A 23,851-nucleotide genomic window follows, 5' to 3' on the forward strand; every position below is an offset into this window, starting at 1 on the left:
AGCTCATATAGTAGTTTAATCAATAGCTCATATTATTCATATAATGGTTTGGTTAATAACAGATCTTGCTTCTCATGCGCTCATCAGGATCTGGCCAGACTCCCAACAAGCACATCCGAAGCAGAGATCTTATCTTAGCTAGCTGGTATCTGAATAGCATATTGTGCCCCTATCTATAATAAAGAAGAGTCTGATAAGGGCTTCAGAAATCATAAGAAATAATAAATATGAGAATAATGAACAAGTATTAGGTCATCGAGTTGATTCCTTCCCATGATTTCTCTTGCACAACGCTTCATTATACAGGATTATGGATTATAAGGCTGCCTTGTATACTATGATACAGAGCTTTGTTATACACAATTATAAGTCATTATATTATAAGTCTTTTAACACTATATTGGGCTCAACATACGACATTGGGTTCAACAGTAGAACAGTTCTCTGTGTTATATTTTATACAGTTCTTTATCAAAGTATTGCGATGAGCTAATGGGTTTAATCAGAGTATTACCATGAGCCATTATTGAAAAAATTCCTATTAATACAGTATATCACTGTGATTGCACCTTGGAACCTTTCTTGTACCCATAAGTTTTGCTGGAGTAGAGCTAAAATGTATGGTTGTGTGAGGCACAAGATGTTTAAGTTAATACACACTGTAATAAGAAACAGACTGTGCCCAACATATGACGGAAAGTTCAGGAATTAGTTAACCACATATTGACGGCAGCTCGTCAGGCAATTGCAGCGAAATGGAAGATGTTTCACCCACCTACCCTGGCTGAAGTGCTTACTGGAGTGGAATCTAATAGGAACTTCGAATCTAGGATTGCTTACATTCGAAAGACCATGGCACAATTCCTGGAAATATGGTCTCTATGGGACCTGCGGAATGTAAATTAGTTGTAGGGTCAATTGTTCTTTACTAAAAACCAAACCAGGCGAGGGAGTCCTGGTCTATATCCCCAGCCCTGTTCTGTACATTTTCTTAACTGGTCTGCTTCTTCATTTTGGTCCATCAACCCGTTATGTTGGCTACCCTTTTGTACCTCATATGTAAACACCGACTGGCACGCTTATATATACATATGTATGTATGTATTTCATATGTCTTTTCGTATGTTTTTTGTATACTACTGAACCCACTCATTTTCTTCTTTTTGTTTTTTTTTTGAATGCTCTTTTTTTTTGTTTTCTGATGAAAAATTTCAATAAAACTATAAGTCACAAAAAAAAAAGAAAAAGACTGTGCCAACATAATTTATAGGAGATTCAACTAGAAGAACTAGTTGCAACCGAGCTACCCATGTTTACTTGGATGTATATAAAGAGTCAGATTCACTGGGTGATCATCTTGTTTACCAGTATTCTCTCTAGATCAGCAACAGTCCACTTTGTCTTGTAAATATAAATAGAGAACCTGCCCTATGCTCCCTGTATGTGCCATACTCCACCTGTGGGACGTGAGCCTGGTAGGGTTAGTTCTGGGGGTTGTTAGGGGGCTCTAAGGTCTTTAATCATGTGCTGGGGGTGCTGTTTTATCCACAGGGGAGGAGGAGGCATAAGGATTTAAGGGTATGTTTTAATATATGATATTTTTTTACATATGAGTGATTTCCCTGAAGGGAGCACCAACCATTTGCTTTTTTTTGTGTCACTACCATTAATGTGGACATGGTCTTAAAACTTCTTGAGGTAACATGGGTGTGGTTTAAAGTGGGTGTGGTTTAAAACATGGAGTTGTCAACACTGGCTTCCATTGTCGGCCCTCCACCACGTAGGCCAGAAAAACTCTCATTGCCACAGAAGTTGTACAGCACTGTTGTAGATGATAGTACTACAGTATATTTATCAGGTGTAGTGTATTTTAATTAGTGATGGGCGAATTTATTCGCCAGGCAGGAATTTGCAGCGAATTCCGTGATTCGCAAAACCGCCACGAGAATTGCATTTATGTATAAGGCACTGGATCCTTTATTAAAGGGGTTGTATACCCTGCTGCTCTGCACTGCTTAACCCAAATTTTGCCGAACGACAAATACCAGAATAATGTAACATATAATGAAGGTTGAGGCATTCAGCAACGTGTTGTATTCTTAAAGCAAATTGCAAAAAACTAAAACTTTTCCAACACTTTTACCCAAATTGCCACAGCCAATTGCCACAGTATTAAAATGAAGAAAAAAAAATCCTCCAATGAGAATCTCAGCTGATCTGTGTAAATCTTGCTCCCTGTTCTTTGTTCCTGCAACTGGAGCTGAACGCTTTCAAGGGATGCATCACCTTTAAGTTCATTTTTAGTATGTTATAGAATGGCTTATTCTAATCTAAGCAACTTTTCAATTGGCCTTCATTTTGTCTTTTTTTTATAGTTTTTGAAGTTTAGTTTTTGAATTATTTGTAGTGATGGGCGAATTTATTCGGCAGGCGCGAATTTGCGCGATTCGTCGCCAGCGAAAAAATTTGCGAAACGCCCGCGAAAATTCGCCTGAAAAACGGACGCCGGCGTCAAAAAAAACGGTCGCCGGCGTCAAAAACGGGTGCCGGCGTCAAAAACAAGACGCCGGTGGCGTTTCGCGAATTTTCCAGCGAAACAGCGCAAATTCGCCCATCACTAATTATTTGCCTTCTTCTACTGACTCTTTCCAGCTTTCAAATGGGAGTCACTGACTCCATCTAAAAACAAGTGCTCCGTAAGGCTACACATGTATTGTTATTGTTACTTTTTATTATTCGTCTTTCTGTCCAGGCCTCTTCTATTCATATTCCAGTATCCTATTCAAATCAATGCATGGTTGCTAGGGTAAGTTGGACCCTAGCAACCATATTGCTGAAATTGCAAACTGAAGAGCTGCTGGGAGAACTGTCCTGCAACGTTATTTTGCAGAAATCATCCAGCACTACACATAGGAACAGTTTAGCATTCAAAACTTTATTTAAATCATAATAGTATGCATCACATACAACAGTTTTATGGTTAACATATTTATCAGTGGAACATACTGTAGGTAACCAGGTGATTTAATGTTATAAATGCAAATATTTGATGTTGCATCCTGATGTGTCTCTCAGAGGTAGAAGTATAAACTAGGTCCAGTAAGTTGTGGGTCTAGTGGTCATCAGGCTTGGTCTCCTCTGGCATTTCTTCATGGTTTAAAATAGACTTAAAGAAAAATTTTATTTAAGTTATATAACTGAAGGTGTTTAGTTACTTGTCTCTTAGACAGAAATAGGACAACTGTGTGGCCTAATTACCATGATTTTCATTCCCTGGACTACACCATGTTACCAACCCTCCTGCTACCACCAAAAGGACCGTGCCAAAGCTTCAAAAGACCAACTCAAACCATTTCCATCATCATAGTGGAAAACTTCTAGAAACATACCAGAGAAGAAATGGGAAGATCTTACATGGAGCTGACCAGGTACGGAAAATCTGTAAGTATGATACAGTTTTCCCTTTCCCTCAACACCTCCACGTCAGCATTGAGTGGGAAGTAGCAAGCTAATACCTCCAAAAGGGGAGGGTGATACATCCAACCACGTTGCAGAAAATGCCAACAAGAATGAAACCTCCACAGGTGAACACAGAAAATAGCAGTAAATAATTAAAAGCCAGACCCCAAGATTATTACCAGGTTTAGTTAAACAGATGATAGCAACAATAGCACAGTAGGGTATGAGGAATTGTACTGGAAGGGAGATAAAACCCATTGACCAAAGCCTGTTTGGCCTGACCCTGTTCCTATGATGCCTTATTGATAGGCCTAATGCTTTGTCAAGGCTGAAAAGAAAAACATCGCTTGTGATCAGAGAAGGTCCAAAAGACACTGGAATGGAAATGTGTTGGTCCTAGAAAGCTTAGGGACAGTTCTTTTGATAGCAACAATTGGGAGTGGATAATATAGCGATGCACCAATCACTTAAAGCTTTAGGTTGGGCATGTGACAGAGGGCAGAGAGGCCTTGCACAGTGTCGGACTGGCCCACTGGGTCACCAGGAAAACTCCCGATGGGCCCAGGTGTCAGTGGGCATCTTGCTTCTAACCATTTAGCATATTTCATGATCCTTACCTATTCCTTTATGGGGAAATGCTTAATAATGGAAAAATATAATAAGTAGATATAAAAGACTAGAAGAATAAAGAGGTTGAGAGAGGAGAGGAGGAATAATAGTTTGGAAAGTGGGCCCACTGTCTAAGGTTTTCCGGTGGGCCTACGGTCTAAAGGGGCAAATTCACTAACCGGCGAAAATTCGCCAGCGAACACTTCGCCAGGCGTAAATTCGCCTGGACAACGCTAATTCACGAAGATCCGAAGTTGCGCACAGGGTACTGAACGCTGGCAAAATTACGCTGAGCAGTTCGAAGTTACTCTAGCGTTGGCTAATTACCATACGGCGTGCGGTTAAAGTACAATGGACGTATATTCTGCAGCAAATACATTACATTACACAAGGCCAGGGAACCTTAATAAAATTATATAAAGTTGTTATAATGCCCTACACATGTGCCCACAGTTTAGTTTAGGTGCCATATGTTAGCAAATGTAGGGGGTAAGGAGGAATTCCTATCTACTCTGTTGCACTTCACCTGGTCTGAGGTGGCGAAGGCAAGCCTGGCGAAAGAGGTAACGGTCAGTAAAATCAAAAATATAGTGAATTTGCATAGTAACGCTCTTTCGCCAGACCGAAAATTCGCCTAGCGTTAGAGTGCGAAGTTGCGCCAGGGTCTATCTCCTTGGCGAAATTACTCCAGCAAAATTATGCCAGCTACCATTAGTAAATCGGCGAAGTGCCGAAATGACGTCATGCTGGTGAATTTTCGCCCTTTAGTAAATTTGCCCCTAAGTTTCTAAGTCTTTCTGGTGGGCCCACTGTCTAAGGTTTTCTGGTGGGCCCCTGGCATCCCAGTCCAACACTGGCCTTGCACATGCCCCCCCATAGTGTATTTAATGCTGAACTGCCTAAAACTTGTCAATAACACAGTATGTGTTGTATTTCAAAGTAAAACAGACTCTTGTGCTTATATACCTTTGAGCACTTAAAGAATAAGTTGCCTTAACACATTTCCGTGATTTTACATTTTCCCGGATTTTATACTATTTTTCCCTGGTCCCCCAAAAAACAAAAATGTGGGCTCTACTGCATTTTACCTTGCAGCTTATTTGTGGCCTTGTTCACTAAGAGCAAGTGGATGTTGACCACAGTTTAGCTAAAACATTGTAACATTGAATACATTTAAATACAGAAGGAAACAGAGTTTTCTCACCTTTTTCTCATCTTTTCCAGGGACATTACGTAGCAGAATGAGGAGAGGGGCATAAGTAATTTGTAACACACATAATATGACCATTACCCAGGTGAATCCGATGGCACTTGCAATGGCTCCACCAAATAATGGACCTAAAGACAAAAACAAACAGGCAAGTTAACTGGCTCTTGAATAAAATGTAATACTCAATATATAGGGGGTTATTTATTAAAGGTCAGGTTGTGTTTTTGCTGAAAAATTTTTTCAAGAGTAGTTTCAAGAGTAGTTTCAGTAAAACTTCTACTTTTTCAAAATAAAAAAAACTTGAATTTTTCAATATTTATTATGCCCAAAGCTCCAAAAAAAAGCCAAATCCAAAAATACTACAGCTAAAACCCATTGAGGTCATGTAGAAGTCAATGGCAGAGGTCCTTCGAACCATCTGAAGTTTGTAGCCTTCAATCAATTCGAGCTATTTGATTTTTTTTCGACGATAGCTCCATCAATTTGTATTCGAGTTTTTCACTCAGATTGCATTGATTCAAGTTTTTTACATTTGGATTTTTCCATAAATAAGCAAACATTCAAGTTTTGAATTTATTCGAGGAAAAAGAACTAGACCATTGATAAATAACCCCCATAATCATGTATGTACACTTATTGGCTTGGCTTCCTTGTATACTTTCTCTTTACAGACCATACTCTCTTTACAGGCCATCTCACATAGACATTTTATCAATATGATCCGAATTTTTAAAAATGTCCTTTTTTTCTGTAATAATAAAATATTACCTAGAACTTGAACCCAACTAAGATATAATTAATCCTTATTGGAGGCTAAACCAGTCTGCTGGGTTAATATAATGTTTACATGATTTTCTAGTAGACTTAAGGTCTACAAAGATCTATTATCCAGAAAACCCCAGGACCCGAGCATTCTGAATAACAAGTCCCATACCTGTAGTACGTTATCTCAAATGCATTTTTGGGCATTGTGTATACTCCTGCATTCATAAATAAAGACCGATAGTTTTTTCTTTAGATGATGAAGTGATTATTACAATCAGATGTTTGCTTTAACACATGATGCTATGGATGATTCCTCACCTATAGCAAATGCAAGACACAAAGCTGAATCCATTATGGCGTATATCCCACCATAGACTGATGTGTGACGCAGATCAATGAGAAACGCCATCATTGGTACTACTGATGCCCCCACTAAGGAAAAGCCAATGCCAAGTACAATGGAAGGTCCAATGAGTCCAAAGATATTTTTAGCTAAAGGAAACTAAGACAAAAAAGAAAGGTTAGCATTTATACATAGTACATACTTTAAGTTTTAGGCATTTGGATTAAATGGATGATAAAGTCCTGCAATGTTACTACGTTTAAGTGGGTCAATATAACACTTTTTTCCATTATGATGAATGTTGTGGGGCATGTTGTCATGTGTTTATTCCAGCAGAGTTATGGAATATCAAAACAAAATCTGCCCAATCTGTATATACTTTAGAGCAGTGCTCCCAAATTGTGTGGCAGCCACCCCAAGGGGGACCCATATCAATGGCAAGGGAACTGCTCAGACTAAAGGCCCTTGAGGGTGAGATTTGGTGATAATGCCAGTTTGCTCTCCTAGCTTTACCTGAAGGGCCAGGTGAAATGTCAGTTAATTAAGATTTTTAATGAACATTCATTTGCTGTCGCATATACTGTATTATCGGAACTTGGCTGAGACATCAGTGGTTTCTTTTCTCTGTAACCTTCTTATGAGGTATGGGGGAAGTGACCAAAGGTTGTACCTCCAACGGGACTTGAACTCAAAAAGTCTGACAACCACTTCTATAAGGAAGGGAATCACAAAAGGGTTGGTAAATACACAGTTCTTAAAGTGTCGGTCGCCAAATTGTAGATATTTTGGTGTAAAAAATGTCTATAAAAATGTTGTGGGTATGACTAGTTCTCAGAAAGGTTGCACATAAATAATCACTTATTAACAAATTTTTTTTAAAAAAAATTGTCTATAGAGAAAGGAAAAATCAGGGATCCCCAACCTGAGCTACATTCAAATGTTGGGGAGCAACACAATCGTTAAAAAAGTTCCTGGAGTCCCAACACTTCAGAGACCAGCTACAAGACCGACAACAACTGAGCTATGCCCCCCGAGAGCCACCTTACTAACAGGTTGTTAACCTCTTATCCATAGAACCCTATATAAGGTCCTAACTGTCAATTGTCATTTCAGCTGATAGTTTGTATTGTTAACTTAGTTAATTTTGTTAATTTTGTTAAGAAACTAGACACATAACTAAAATGCAACAATGCAGAATCTTACTGTCTAGTTTTGAACGCATAAATTATGTGCAAATCTTTAATAAAAACAAGTTTAAAAAAAAACGTTCCTGGGGACGCCAAATAAGGGCACCTATGTGGACTGGCAGCCTATAGGAGGTTCTGTTTGGCAGTACACCTGGTTTTTATACAACTAAAACTTGCCTCCAAGCCTGGAATTCAAATAAGCCCCTGCTTTGAGGCCACTCAATATTCAAGGGGTTGGTGAGTAACATATTGTTAACGAGCCACTGGTTGGGCATCATTGATATATATTATTGCCATGGTGTCCTGACATTTCATAAAGATTTTGCTAATGCTGGCATTTTTTGTTTGCTTAGAAGAAGTTCTTATTGTTAATTTTAGCTATAAAATGAGAAAAACTCATTATATTACTGAAATGCACATGTAACACTTCAGCTCATAGAAATAAGAAACTTTCTAAATATAATAAATTCTAAATTCTTTATCAATACCAAAATATTCAAGTTACTCTTCACTAACCCCCCTCTGGGGGAAATTACTAAAGGGCGAAGTGGCGTCATTTCGGCACTTTGCCGATTTACTAATGGTAGCTGGCGTAAATTCGCTGGCGTAATTTCGGCAAGGAGATAGACTCTGGCGCAACTTCGCACTCTAACGCCAGGCGAATTTTCGGTCTGGCGAAAGAACATTACTATGCAAATTCACTACGTTTTTTTAATGACTGTTACCTCTATCGCCAGACTTGCCTTCGCCACCTCAGACCAGGCAAAGTGCAATAGAGTAGATAGAAAAATTTTCAACTTTTTTTTGAGGAACTCCTAAGTCCCAAAAAACACTGGCGTTTTTCCTATTTAAAGGGTGATAGACTGAAAAAGATGGTACATTGTTTTTGGGGTACCCTCCTTCCCCCCTACATTTGCTAACATATGGCACCTAAACTATACTGTGGGCACATGTGTAGGGCAATATAACAACTTTATATAATTGTATTAAGGTTTCCTGGTCTTGTGTAGTGTAATGTATTTGCTGCAGCATATACGGCCATTGTACTTTAACTGCACGCCGTATGGTAATTAGCCAACGCTAGCGTAACTTCGAACTGCTGAGCATAATTTCGCTGGTGTAATTTCGCCAGCATTTGGTACCCTGTGTGCAACTTCGGATCTTCGTGAATTAGCGTTGTCCAGGCGAATTTACACCTGGCGAAGTGTTGCGCTGTGCATGAAGCCAACGCTGACAAATGTTCCCTGGTTAGTGAATTTGCCCCTCTATCTATATCCAGCTTTGTGTCATACACCAATGTATTTAACCTGTCTATCTAAATATGACTCTGACTGCTGAATAGGGAAAGATTAAACAGACTGAATATTTTGTAATTATCATTCCAGATAATAGTCTAATAAACAACAGGCCATAGGGAGCACAAGACAATTACATTCCTCAGCACAGAACACACACAATAATGAGCACCAATACTCACACATATAACCCCGATCCCTTGAAAAATAAGTCCAAGCATAAGGCAAAGCCACCTGGGGTGTGAAAGAAGAAGGTCACTTATAGTCTTTAATATCCACCAACCCTTATATTTGCACTCTTCCTTCACAGAAGCCCACTCTTAATGTTTTTCTTTTCACTCACCTCCCCCATTTTAAAGACAGAATCGCAAATCCATTGAGAGTCAAAATGCAGGTGAGCATAGCTGGAACAAATGCCAGACCTAAAGAGTGAATTTGTATGGAAACAAATCGGAAATTAAAAATGTAAAGTAACACATAATCTGTTTCATAACCTAGCACTATGGCGGCTTAAAAAGGGCAAGTAAGAGTAATTTATTGCATCAAGATTTATGGAGTAGATAGTATTGAACCATACATTTTGCAAGATGTCATACCTATGCTTTTCCTCTTCAACAGACAACACTGACTGTATTCAGGGTCAGAGTGGGGCACCGGGCCACCGGGAAAAAACCTGGTAGGCCCTGATGACCCAGACATGATCACTCCCCCGCTACCATCCCCCGATCCAGACCCAATCCTACACTCCCCCGTTGCTCCCTCTCTGCCCTCCCTACCCTGATCCAGACCCGATCCTGCACTCTCCAGTCGATTCCCCAATCCAGACCCGATCCTGCACTCCCTCATCACTCCCCCGATCCACACCTGATCCAGCATTCCCCCGTCACTGCCTCGCTACCCTCCCTCCCCGATCCAGACCCGATCCTGCATACCCCCTTGTCACCCCCTCACTGCCCTCCCTCTCCCAATCTTGCATTCCCCAGTGACTGCCTCGCTACCATCCCTCCCCTGATCCAGACCTGATCCTGCACTCCCCCATCGCTCCTCCGATCCAGACCTGATCCTGCATTCCCCCCTGTCACCCCCTCACTGCCCTCACTTTCCCGATCTTGCATTCCCCCGTCACTGCCTTGCTACCCTCCCTCCCCTGATCCAGACCCGATCCTACACTCCCCAGTCAAAGGAGTGCATGGTTGGGTCTTACTGCAAAGGCAGTAAGCTAATACATTGTTTGCTTACTATAGATTTTGTGATTGGGATACCAAATACAGTGTGTAATAATGCCACTCCACAAATGTATACCTTTAATGTATTTTATAACACCCAGTTACAGTTTTTAAAAAACCACATGGCTTGTGATGATGAACACTGGCTAACATTTCAATATGGCAGTATCATTATTGTGGGCAACATCTCTTGCCTCTCCCCCCCTTCCTTCAGTGGGGACTATTAAAACATAAAAAGGCTTGAGTTGCATTTAAAGGGATTGTGTTTGCTTAAGTACAAGACATGAGTTGTGTGAGCATAAGCAATTCTTTTTTTGCCCAGACATTTTGTTCAGACAATGGAAGACACATCTAGATATATAGGGATTCTATACGGCATAGAAATTGTCTTTTACACACCTGGTAGGAGTTGAATGTGAATGAGCATCAAACCTGCCTATTATACCAGGGGTCCCACTTTTGCCAGTGGTTAAATCTGGGCAAATTGGGGAACTGATGAAGTCAACAGCGGGCAGTGACATTGGGGGTGAAAGACATGAAGTCAGGGGGTAGGGGGTAAGGTTACTGCATCACTTAGACACAATTGGGTGGATTTCTGTTTTGTTTTCACAATGTTGGATGGGTGAAAACCCCAGATTATCATCACTTGGAGGAAATTAATAGACACTAAATAGAAGAGGTGGACATTCAAGGTGCCAATTGGAATGTTAGATGTTCTTAAAAAATGTTCTCCTTTAAAGGTATTACTTTGGTGAGTGATCTTATTAGATAATGTACTTGATCAAATTTTAAGAGTAAATACCTAGCTGCCAATCTGAAATTCATCCATCTTAAATAGGGTTTGCAATCATGACCTATGGAATTACACTCAACTAAATTATTATTTGTATTTGCAGCCTATGAATACAATCTTTAAATAGTCCAAATAAGCTAGAAAAATATTTTAATTATTTAGTAGAATATCTTTTTTAAATAAGCAACTCACCAAGCTGATAGCTGGGGGCACACATGTGTTCCAACATCCTTAAAGGCAAAATTGTTTGCAGTAAGCTAGAACTTAATTTAGTGAGGAAGTATCCCACTAAAGAGAAAAACAAAGTACATCTTACATAGGCTCATGGCACAGATTAAAGCTGTTTTAACACTCATGTCTTTTTTATACAGACTACAATAAACTGTAAAAAACCTGGAATCAAGGGACTGTATAATTAAGTAGTATAGGTATGGGATCCGTTATCCAGAAACCCATTATCCAGAAAGCTCCGAATTACAGAAAGGCAGTCTCAAATAGACTCCATTTTGTCCAAATGATCCACAGTTCTTTAAATTATTTCTGTAATAATAAAACAGTACCTTGTACTTGATCCCAACTAAGATATAATTAATCCTTATTGGAAGCAAAACTATTGGGTTTATTTAATGTTTGTATGATTTTCTGTAGACTTAAGGTATCACGATCCAAATTACAGAAAGATCTATTATCTCGAAAACCTATGGTCCCAAGCGTTCTGGATAACACGTCCCATACCTGTATTATAACAACATTTTCATTTATGGGTTCATGGTATATTTTTAATGTGTATTAAGGCTTCAGTTCTTTCCACTTTTCCAGTGTCTTTCCTTTGGAACTCCTTGAAAAACCCTGAAAACCAATTTATTGTGCAAGAAGTCCATATTTGGTTACCTACGCCCCATGAGAAGGATGTTTCCCTAACTGGAGGATCTTGTGACCAGCTCATTTCCATAGGTTATGGCTTTTCCTTTTTGGTTTCCACACTGGGAGCCTGGACTGTAAGCTGTGGAGCTATACAAGAGCAGCAACCTTAGAACATGGACTTCATAAATGTGATAAAGGCAGTGGATAGGATTAACTTCTGTCACAGCTATAGGAGTTGTGAGTTAGATTAGTTTAGCAAGACCAGCAAATGGCTCTGCCAAGAAGTGTTAGCTTGGTGTTTGTTAACAAAAGAGACAGGTTTAAGGACCAAGGACTTGACCTTGAGTGGTGATGAGACTAATCCTTCACAAATTCTTGTTAGACTGCTCACCCTTTGCTATACCACAAACCTTTATGTATATTTGGGGGTTATTTATCAAGGTCCTAATTTATCTCAGTATTTCTAATATCCAACTTCGAGCAACTCCGAATTCCCGAATGGACCTTATTTATGAAGGAAAAAGCCCAAAAAAATACAGTCAGGCAAAACCCCAAAAACTCAGAATTGTTCGGAGTCTTCCGCAAAAACTGTGATTTTTTTGGAGCTTTTTCCTCCTAATCCCTGAAATCATCGGATATCGGTACAGACATCAGCTCAAACACAGGGACCTTCCCCATTGACTTATACAGGACCTCAAGAGCTTTTAGATGCCCGTGTTTTGGAGTTTTTAGACCATCGGACAAAAATCACGAAAAAGTTGTGATTTTTTAATAAAATCGGACTTTTAAAAAAATCATGAATTTTTCAGAAATTATTAAACCCCGAGGATGGAAAAAGTCAGAATCTGAAAATCCGGCATCTCAGACCTTTCGAGGTTGCATATAGGTCAATGGGAGAAGTCCCAATGATTTTTTGATGTGCGCTAGGTTTTTGCCAATACCCCAAAGTTTTCAGAGTTTTCGGGCAAAATTCTGAGTTTCCGGGTGAAAAATCCAACAAAAAACGTGAAGCTCGGATGAAAAATCCGAAAAAATCATGAAAATCTGATTTTTTTCATGCAAACAAAATTTTTTGGGAAAGTGTATTAATAAATAAGACCAAAAAACCCATGTGGATTGGGTCGGAGTTTTTTTCAGAAAATATTGAAATAAATTTGGACTTTGATAAATAACCCCCTAAGTGATATCATCGAACATATCACAGAAAACAGAAGGCTAAATCCTTTAAATGGCATTACCAACAGTCACCAAAATGTAAGGATCCGCAAGTAGAGTCCGATAAGGTGTTGCAGGGATACTCTGTGGGGAAGAAAAAAAAAGTATTACAAGGACCCGATCTTCTCTATTCAATAATAGCTATTAAGTAGACAGGTACTTACTCCTGGGGAAAACTTTGGTTTAAGTATACACAGCCGGAGGGCTAAAGACAAAGTTGAAAATGAGTATGTTATTGTTGTTATTGCCCATTTTTAGACTCAAAGAACTGCAATTTTCAAGCAGGAGATAGGAAAAATGTCAGTCCCAGTAGCTTGACTTAGTGATATTGATGCTCTTGCTTGGACATCTTGTCATCGTACCAATGCAGACACTATATTATGACATCACTATGACAAACTCAAAATAAAAGGATGCCAGAAGCATAGGTTTAGTGCTCAATTATATTTCTTTCACTATATCATTGGTTAGTGACTTCTACTCTGTCCCTGACTATTCTGATTGCTGACAACCTTGATTTGTGCCTGACTCTTGAATTCTAATTATGCTTAACCACATGATACATCACAATTGTACTTTTATTGATTTCTGTCTGTTCCTCAGTTTCTTTTTGACCTTCTGTAAGGAACGTACCTGGTGGTCTAGTGGGGGGACGGCAGGGACGCCCACCGCAACGAGCGGCCTCCATTAGGCCACAGGCGCCGGCATCTTAGGGCGCCGGCATCTTAAAGGCACAGGCGCACTGACGTAATGACGTCAGCGCACAATGGCGCGAAATTCAAATACTATTTAAAGCCCATTAGGGCTGTGGGACCTTGCCGTGATAGGAGTTTGTTCCTGGTGCTTCCTGAGCTTTTGTTAATCCTGTTTTGAACCTGTTTGATTCCTGTTGTGACCCCTGCCTGGCTTTTGACTATTCTGACCTCTGGATCCTGACCCTTGCCTGAATACCGACTACCTCTTCTGCTTAACCCTCTGATTGACTTCCTGGTTTGACTCTTGCCTGCCTGACTATGTTTATTCTCTGCCTGCCTCAACCCGACCTGATCTGACTACTCTTTTGCCTTGTACTATGACCTTCTGCCCAAAGACTTTGCTTTACAGTCGTGCCCCTCTGCCTATCCAGAACCTATTGCCTTTCACGTCTCGTTTAAGTCCTGGTGGCATCCAAGTAGCTGAGGGCTCCTGCCGAGGCCAAAGGCGTTCACACTACAGGTGAAGCACGAGCCAAGACCAGGGTGCTTGGCATTTGTTCTGGTGTTGGGTGCCGACCGTTACACCTTCAAGTACCAATTGGCTTTTATTGTTCACACTTTTTTTTAAACAAGTACTTGTTAGTGTTTATTCCTTGGAGGCCTTCTACCCTAGGGTGGCGAATATTGGGCCAGATTCAATTCAGTGAGAAAAAGGTTTATCATATGAAAACTCATGTATGACATTCAATTTGAGATGAAATTCAGTTCAGAAAAACTTATCTCACGGTTTAACACATGAAAACTCAATTGAAGCCTTTGGGGAAAAAAATAGAATTGAATTAGGTGAAAATTTTTTCCTCGATCAATTGAATCTCGTCCATGGCTTTTCACGTGATAGGCCATGAAATAACTTTTTCTTACTGAATCAAATCTGGCCCATTATTGGGAAATGTTTGGAATTTTACAACCAAAGTTTCCCAGTTTGTTTTTCTTCAACTACTGATCAACTACACCACCCAGCATCCAACAACAGACAAATGCTGACAGACAGTCTTTTGGAGTATGTGGTCTGTGCAATTGTACAGGTGCCATATGGAGGTGCGGTGGTTGGGAAAAACTGGCTATTATCCTTCTTACATGCCAAACATGAATAAAAGTAACACTGATATTTTCTCACCATCTGCTTTTAAGTATACATTGTAAGGTAAGGTATTGGCCTATGTTTCAAGCTGGCTGTAGATCAAGGAAGTACTGTAATACTGTAATCACAGGATGATATTTAACCCAAGGCCATGGTATATATACATAACAACAGAACAGATCAGATAAGCAAAAATGACCCTTAAGGTGGCCATAGACGCACAGATAATATCGTATGAAACAAATTTACGTACGATATTCTGTGCATGTATGGTGGAAAAAGAGCCGTCGATATCGGCGGAAGACTTGGATATCGGACGGCTCGTCGATCGGACTGGACAGAAAATTTTGATCGGGTGCCTTTGAAAAAACATGTATCCCATGTATTACCTCCATCCAGCAGAGTCACAGCAGCTATAACATAGAATGGAGAGGATTTCCCCAGAAACCCATTCATGATAGATCCAAAGGGAGCACCAACTACACATGGGAGACAGCAGGAGAATGGAAATTATTATTACATACTGTACCTATATAAATAAAAGACTGGAAGGCTAATGGGATGCCTTACATGGTGGCCACAAGTTTCCAGCACAATTGTGCCATTCAGTCAGGTGCATATAGTTATCTTTAAGCTTCTTTTCTTTAAAAAAATAAACCTGCCCTGGTTATTGTTTAAGGAACATTGTGCCAAATACTTCTTACTCTTCTTATCCTCATCCTCTTTTACAGAGGGCGCCTGAGAGAGGAAAGAAGTTAGTAACAAAATACTCCACAAACAGTTCTCCAAACTGGTGCATCTTTTAAAGAAATGCCTTGTGAAACTCAAGGTTCTGAACTTATTAAACTGCAAGGCACTACTGAATATTTGGGGGCCATAGCTGTTTGAATCCATCATTGTTGAAGTTCTGAGCAATACAGAGTGAAATAAGTTCTCGGTGTACTTACCTAGGGCCCCAACTGCCAATCCACTTGTAGCTATTGCCATGATTTTTGCTCTTTCATTATCATCTGGGTAAATATTTGCTAGCAAAGCCAAACCTGACAGAGATGTATTTAGAGTTACAATATAAATAATTGTAGAGACGTCATACATTTTATTATTGTGTTGCAATGTTTGGTACGGTAACAAATAGGATTTCAATGGCAATAGAATATTTTTTAATGTCATAAATAGAGTGTAAATAGGAATCTTTCCTACTAAAGGTTCACAAGAGAGGCAAAACTAGCTTGGAGAGTCCATGGCTGTTTACACTCCATCTCACAGCAGCCGAATCACTATGCCTGGACCTACAATTTCAACCAATCTCTCAATTCAGCAGAGACTGTATGCAGAGCAACCGCTTCACTTCACCACTTCAGTCAATGGACAAATTGTTGCTGACAGCTCTGTGTAACCTGTGTGGAACGAGTCGAAAAGTGAATTTCTTGTAGTACAGCACCACAAATCTTACTTGAATAAAATGCCTTTCTTTGGAACACTGGCAGGACCTGGATAGTTTATCCAGGTCCGGCCAGTGTTCCAAATAAAGGCATTTTTATTCAAGTAAGATTTGTGGTGCTGAACTTCAAGAAATTCATGTAAGAGGATTGGAAAGTGGCCATTCAAGGTACGTGGCACCTTACACGCGCACCAGGACCCCCAGATTTAAAGATTTAGGATCTGATTCGACTAACCAAACTAGTGGAAAAATAACAAGATGGCATAAATTTTTATTCTTTCTGCTGTATGAGATATATGGTGGAGTATTACAGAAGAGTACTATATACATGTGTAGCCATGCATGTTTTCTTTGCAAATAGGCTTATTATCTTGTTTGTGGATTCATATTTACTATTATTCTAAGAGCTGCAGCAGTGTAAAAAATATGAGGATAATAGTCACCTCGGAGTTCCATGACCTCGGAGTTCCATGACCTGTATAAAAGCACTTAGCCTTCGACCTCATGTATTTATATGGTCATGGAAATCCTCTGTGACTTATAATATCCATATATTTTACAATAGGAGGTACTTTATTCACTATATCATTTGTGCAACAGCAGCAACACTGGGATTGACTCTACAATATAGTTCCCTCTAGGGTTGCCACATTTGCAGGCAAAATTTACCTGCCAGCTAGGGTTGCCACCTGTCCGGCTTTGACCTGGACAGACCAGTATTTTGAAGGACTGTCAAAACTTTCCTATGATTGACACGATGATCGGCCAATTGCCGTGTCATGGCCACACCCCCTGATGTCATGACCCGCCCCCACTGCATCCCAGTCCCGCCCCTGCCTGGTCTCGACCGCGCTTAAAGGTGGCAACCCTACGGGCGGCATCAAAGGGTGTGGTCAGTGATGTCAGAGATGTGGGATGATGGTGAAAGTGGGCAGAGCCTCCAGGAGTATCGGGGAAGGAAAAAAAGTTTAAGTGTATAACTACTACATTGCCTGTAAATTTGTAATACCGGCCCCAGCCTTGGCATGTATTTTACTGGCTAGGCCGGCAACCCTAATTCCCTCACAGACAGACTCTCTTGAAAGAACATTCTATGACAGTAAAGTAGTGACCAACTTTACTACATTTAAAGTGACGGAATGCATTTAAATCTATTATACAAAGATCAGAAATCCTGGCAGTAAACTTTTGTTTAAGGGCACCAGCTTTGCTGTCTTTTAGGACCTTAGGGGGAGCTCCCAAACATCTATATATTAGATGTTAGATGCTTATTTATATTTGTTATTAAAATCAAATGCTAGTGTAGATTTGACCAATTTACATTGCCTTGCATTTTGTTATTGTTGACTGTTCCTACTTTCTGCATTTAACTTTAAATTCATTTTAGCCGAGTTCTTGTGTAATAAATCTGGGTTCAACTGCTGCTTGTGCCAGTATATATTTAAGGGTGTCATCACAGACATATCGCTAGTATATCAAGCCATACCCTTGGGTGGGCTACATATATATTACCTGGTACAGTGGTTAAGGATGATCCAATACCCTGCAATCCCCTGGCCACGCAAAGAAAAACATACTCTTCGCCAAAAGCGTACACTACAAAATAAACCAACACACAGGATGAATTTTAGAGTTTTTTATAGCTCAAATGAATTCACAACTTGAATGGTTTCTAATTTAAGAAAAAAACTTGAATGGAGAAAACTAGAATCAGCAAGTTTAGGGCTAACAGCCCGAAAACTCGAATTGATCAAGTTTTACGTCAAAAAAAAAAAACTCAAATCGTTGGAATTGATAACATTTTCGGGCAAAACCCTCTGAAAAAAACCTCAAAGATCATGAAGGCTATTGACATCATCAATTGGTTCAAGGGACCTCTGTCATTGACATAATAAAGATAAAGTTTGTGCTACTGCCACATTAAAGAAAAAATGTAAATAGTACCACTCAAAAATAATTAATAAACCAAAAAAATTACATTATTAAGTAAATAACAGGAGGATTCACTCACAGTTCACCTCGGTCCCAAGGTGCAAAGTCCAAAACACTGTATCCAAAAAGAAGAATGTGAGGACCTCCAATAATAAAGAAACTAAATGATTTAAAAAATTAGAAAATGTATTAGAACATAAGACCTAACGCGTTTCGTGTCTATTGGGGCATAGGCTATAAGTAAGTGCCCCAATAGGCACAAAACGCGTTAGGTCTTATGGCCTAATACATTTTCTACTTTTTTAAATAATTTAGTTTCTTTAGTATTGGAGGTCCTCACATTCTTCTTTTTGGATACAGTCTTTTGGACCTCTGTCATTGACGCCTACATGACCTTGACATTGTATTTTCGGATTCAAGCTATTTCCAGGGTCGTTGTAGAATACATTTAGAGGAATTCGAGTTTTTTTATAACCCGAAAAATCGATTTTTGACTCAAAAATAAATTTGAAAGCTCAAATTAATTATGAAAAACACAACTCAAACCTTAATAAATCTGCCCCTTAAATCTAGGATGCCTGAACTGTGGATATCCAGCTATTGTTGAGCTATACTTGCAAAGGTCCTAACAATCTAATGAGATAAAATCCATACTGAGGCAGGTGAAGCAAGGAGATAAGGAGATAGAGAGAGAACTTATAGCGAGAGGAGTACATTATACATACTTAAAGTTGAGGTGAATACAACAGCAAATCCAACAAACAATGGTGCATCATATCCAAACCTACGGGAAATAAATCAGTTATTTAAAGGAGTAGATAACAGCTAGTTTCCTCTTGGGTAACTAGAGTCCATGCAATGTTACGTCACACTATTCCCAAAGATTACAGAAGAGAAGATGTCAGGCGTGAACTCGAATGGCCTAAATCTGCACCGAGGGGTAAGTAAAGAGTTTGGGGCATTTACCAAAAGTACCACCTAGGCTGGGGGGGGAGCAGGGAGGGGGATCTATGAAGGGTATGGGGATAAGAGTTTTTAATAGCAAGGGTTTGGTTCTCCTTTAAAGAAAACATTTTCAATCATATTTCCAAATAAGGAAGCTTTAGATAATTGTATTTATTTATTTTAAGTGAAGACATATTAACTTACCTGTTTGTTAGTTTCCCCACTATGGGGTTTGCCACAATTTGCACCATGCCCTTAAATGAAAGGAGTAGACCTATTTTCAAGTTCTCTCCATGTAAACTGTCCTTCTCCTGGTCATGGCATTCACCATCTATTCCAAATCCTTGAGTCCTGCTGACATTTTGTTCTTGGTAAATTCCTTCACTTGAGTTATTGTAGAGAGAAAGGTTGAATAAAAAAGTGTAGTCCGAGACAGCAGAGGAATTGGATGTTACGGATGTGTTTTCTTTTCCATGTAGAGAGTCATTAAGTACAGTTGGAAGTATTGGAGCTGCCAGAGGAAGAAGAATTAGTCAATGACCTTTGTATGACTGTAATTAGCTTACTAATGTCTGAGGTTTCAACATTTATGATTTACTATAACATATTTAACAGTTATCAGGCCATATAAGGGGCACATGCTATGCTGGAGGGTGAGCAGGACAAGAGAAGGACAACATCTGGGAAACAGCAAACTGTTAAATGTCCATTTAGAAACTACACAGACCTACCAATAACAGTGTTAAGTATGCAGTCCACAAACAGAGCCACCGTGACCACAATAACAACCATTGTCCGGGACTCACGTGCCTCCATCAGCCACTGACGGAAGGAGCGTCGCTCCATGGTGTCGTGGATTGCTGGCTCTGGAGAAGCATTAAAGTAAAAATAAATGTACATTTGAACATGGGTTAATAATATTTCAGCACCAAGACATCACTAGCCATAACTCCTGGTATGGATTTGCAGCAAAATGAGCGTTTTCGTGAGTAGCAAAAATGTTCATGAATTTGCTCTAAAATTGACTTCAATGCACTTTGCCATGGGAAAAAACACCCACAAGGTTCAATGCATTAGGAGTGAGAACATTCTTGAGAAAAAATGTCCACTTATTCCAATACATTTGTCTCAAGAACAAATATCCCATTGATCCTACAGCGTTTGGTGAAGTTTTGCCATTTTGTAAATCTTTCTGCAGTTTAGCATATTTTTTTCTGTTAAATGAAACAGGGAAGTTTTTTACTGCTTAAGCGTGGTTTAAAATATTGGGCCTTAAATAGTGATTAATGAAAAACTGCCAATGCTGCAATGTTTCTATTGGCTAAAAAAATTGATCTGGCAAATTTACAATTCAGTGTAGTTTTCCATTACTTTTTCTTGTACCAAATTCATAAGAGTCAATGGACATTTTTTCTTGTGCCAAATGCATTTCAGTAAAAGTTTTTTATTCCTTTCTCTGAATACATTGGAGTTAATGGGGTTTTTCTTCCGCCAAATGCATTTGAGTCAATTGTTTTTTTTTTTCTTGCCCAAAATGCATTGGAGTCAACGGTTTTTCAGGTCTTTTTTCCCTTGATCTTTTACCTGCCAGCAGGCCCGCGGGCCTAGGGCGGCAAAGAAATAGGGGCGGCATGCCGCCCAGCCGCCATTCAACTGCACTAGCTGCGCCGGCTTTTTTTCGCCGGCGCGCTGGGAAGGCGGGCGCTAGGACCGCGCGGCCTAGGGGCGCCCAAAAGTGAAATCCGGCGCTGCCTGCCAGAGGTGTAGACATGGGTTTACCTGTGGAGATATGTTTAGCCTTAAAGAATTATTCTGATTTGTTTCTGTTGAACTTGAGTTGAACAATATATCTACAAATGACAGATGGAGATAGCATTCTCCAATTTACTCCTCCTTGAAAGATCCAGCATTCACCCCAGGGACATATGCCTTTGCGCCAGATGAATGGGTTCTCATTAGTTGGCTTGTCCCTGTGTTGGGAGTTTCCATAAATGAGAAGGATCTAGGGGTGTTATCTTATTCCAGGCAGTGTCATTCTGGGGCCACTAAAGCAAATAAAGTTCTGTCTTTCATAAAAAAGGGCATAAACTCAAGGAATGAAAATACTATTTTGCCTCTTAGGTCCCTGGTAAGGCCTCATCTGGAGTATGCAGTTCAGTTTTGGACTCCAGTCCTTAAGAGGGATATAAATGAGCTGGAGAGAGTGCAGAGACTAAGTGCAACTAAATTGGTTAGAGGGAGGGAAGACTTAAATTATGAGGGGAGACTGTCAAGGTTGGGGTTTTTCTTGCTGGAAAAAAGACTCTTGCGAGGGGACATGATTACACTGTATAAGTACATTAGAGGACATTATAGACAGCTAGTGGGAGATCTATTTTTCCATAAAATGGATCATCTGACCAGAGGCCTCCCCTTCAGACTAGAAGAAAAGAACTTTCATTTGAAGCAACATAGGTCGTTCTTCACAGTCAGGACAGTGAGGTTGTGGAATGCACTGCCGGGTGATGTTGTGATGGCTGATTCAGTTAATGCCTTTAAGATTTTCTTGGATGATTTCTTGGACAAGCATGATAGCCAATGCTAATATAGATATTGGTATATATAGTTTCAGTGGATGTGTATAGGTATGTGTGCTGGGTTTCATTTGGAGGGGTTGAACTGGATGGACTTTGGTATTTTTTCAACCCAACTTAACTATGTAACCGAGGGCTTTTTTATTGGTGTCAGTAGGAATATTGTAGCGATATTACTGATAAAGAAAATGTTGTACATCTTAAAAAGATTTTAAGTTACAGAAAGAATCAAGAAAATTGAGCTAAAATAGGAAATAGAGCTGACCCTGACCCTGACCCTGAACCCTGAACATGGAATAATAACATGCCTGTATAAAAAAATCAAATATCAAAAACATGTAAAAATACAGGTCATAAAATCCTTCAGTAGGTATAAACACAGAAGAAAACTTCTCCTAGCCAAAAGAAATATATTAAACCAAAATGAGGGCAGCAAATGTGTGTATTCCCAAGATGAGTGCCAATTTTCCAGGTCACGATCAAAAGCATCAGCTTTTATATCCCTAATAAAGCAACTACTTCCTCTGGATACCAGTCTTCAAGAATTAGAGCCATAGCATAAGCAATATCCAGTATAATCTATATTATTACAATTTAGCAACAAAAAAAAATAAACTATTGATAGGGCCCTGAGTCACTCCCTGCACAACGCCGAACTGACAGTTTATCTACTGTGTTCTTCTTAGAGTCTACCAATAAAATGAATTGCTGCATCCCAACATGTACACTGCCAGACCCATTACCCATACCAGTAAATAATAATAATAATTGTTATTATGATCAGATCATAGCCAGACCACAAGACAACGACAGAAAATAATGGGGCTCCCAGTGTAATTTAGCTTTGAATTAAGCACATTACCAGGCCCTAGAGCCAAGACAGTGTAACTTCTATGTATAATAACTATTCAACTTGGACACTGCATTCAAGCTAGCCTATGACTGGCCCCAGAATCCTTACAGTCAGATATTTCAATTAATCATTTCATGAGTGTGATAATATTCTACTAATGGATTTTTGTCTCATAACACCAAATAGTACATTAAACAAGGCCTCAAAAATATCCAGAGTAGATCAAAACTCTTATTGCTCTTTCATTGACTTGAATGGTGTTTTGGATCCTACTGCTGCACCCAGGCAATTATTGCTCAGAAACACTCAATGCCCCCAAGCCCCAGTTGCAGTGTGTAATTCATATTTTCAGTTTGGCAGTGACTTTAAGCAGACGCAATTCTTGTACAGAGCCCCAGTCAATACCCCAGGCCCCAGACAGATCATAACTAAATACATACACATTGACCGTTGCTCACTAAACCAGCACACTATATGTTGCTGCTCTATAAATACATGTTAATAAATAATAAAATTATCAAAGCCAAAGACAGAATAACATTAGTATTTTGCAAGAGACTGGTTCCATATAACGTAAAGCCAAAGTAGATTTCTAACAACCCTGTATTCTGCCTTACAGAAAATAAACATAAAATTAATAGTGTTACCTTTCCTGAAGCTCCGGGAACTACATCCTGGGCTGCTGAGCTATGGAATGGAAAAGGAAGATTCCTATTGCATTCAGCTAAAGGCTGCTCAGAGAGAATAATCACCTGATTGCCATCCGTTAATATATGCACAAACAAGAATTACAATTAAAAGTGCTCAGAGGCAAGTTTAATAACTATTTAAAAACCTTCTGATACCAGACTTGCACAACAATCCTCTACCATACTTCTGAACTAGATGACTAAAGGGGCAAATGGAGGTAACAGTAGCTAAAATTGCCCCCTGCCAGCGCTAGGACACCCCCACCAGGAGCGAGCTCCAGCTGTGAACAGCCATGTTGGGGCACATGCATGAGCATAATGAGCGAATGCCGCAACTTGCAAGTGTCCTAGTGCTGGCGGGGGAGCAAATTTTTTTAAAAAGCTACTGTTACCACCAACCGGAGTTCAGACTCTATTAGTCCGTACCTTTGGTCTGGGATAATATTTTTTGACAAAAGGTGCCCTTTTCTGTTAGTAAATAGGCCCCTGCATACTATCCCAGAATATCCCTCTCTACACATACTATAGATGAGGACAAGTCAAGGAAATGTATCGTATGTATTAAATATCCACTTCTATCGAAAGAAAAATGGACCCCACTACACTGATATGTTGG

General features: G+C 39.6%; 1 protein-coding gene across 1 annotated transcript; it reads right to left on the bottom strand.

Annotated features, from left to right (window-relative positions):
• Window positions 1-2,914: 2,914 nt before the first annotated feature.
• On the bottom strand, window positions 2,915-23,294 carry LOC121401585 (synaptic vesicular amine transporter-like). Its single transcript, XM_041587008.1, has 15 exons — window positions 23,194-23,294; window positions 19,852-19,986; window positions 19,325-19,631; window positions 18,901-18,959; window positions 17,756-17,839; window positions 15,750-15,842; window positions 15,192-15,281; window positions 13,131-13,171; window positions 12,990-13,050; window positions 11,080-11,175; window positions 9,212-9,290; window positions 9,051-9,102; window positions 6,362-6,545; window positions 5,273-5,406; window positions 2,915-3,166 (listed from the first exon to the last, which is right to left on the bottom strand). Exons 2-15 carry the CDS (start codon window positions 19,964-19,966, stop codon window positions 3,113-3,115), a joined length of 1,449 nt encoding a protein of 482 aa, XP_041442942.1. The 5' UTR covers window positions 19,967-19,986; window positions 23,194-23,294; the 3' UTR covers window positions 2,915-3,112.
• Window positions 23,295-23,851: the final 557 nt, after the last annotated feature.

The sequence above is a fragment of the Xenopus laevis genome, chromosome 3L (assembly GCF_017654675.1).
Source record: "Xenopus laevis strain J_2021 chromosome 3L, Xenopus_laevis_v10.1, whole genome shotgun sequence".
In the NCBI taxonomy this organism is placed as follows: Eukaryota; Metazoa; Chordata; class Amphibia; order Anura; family Pipidae; genus Xenopus; species Xenopus laevis.

What these genes read in the sequence shown, in the direction of transcription:
- LOC121401585 (XM_041587008.1), bottom strand. Translation starts at nt 19,966, where the DNA reads ATGGAGCGACGCTCCTTCCGTCAGTGGCTGATGGAGGCACGTGAGTCC. An exon ending in GTGGGGAAACTAACAAACAG is followed by an intron (nt 18,960 to 19,324) that starts GTAAGTTAATAT and finishes TATTTCCCGTAG; the next exon opens with GTTTGGATATGATGCACCAT. An exon ending in CTGGAAAAGATGAGAAAAAG is followed by an intron (nt 3,167 to 5,272) that starts GTGAGAAAACTC and finishes TTTTTCTTTAAG; the next exon opens with TCTATTTTAAACCATGAAGA.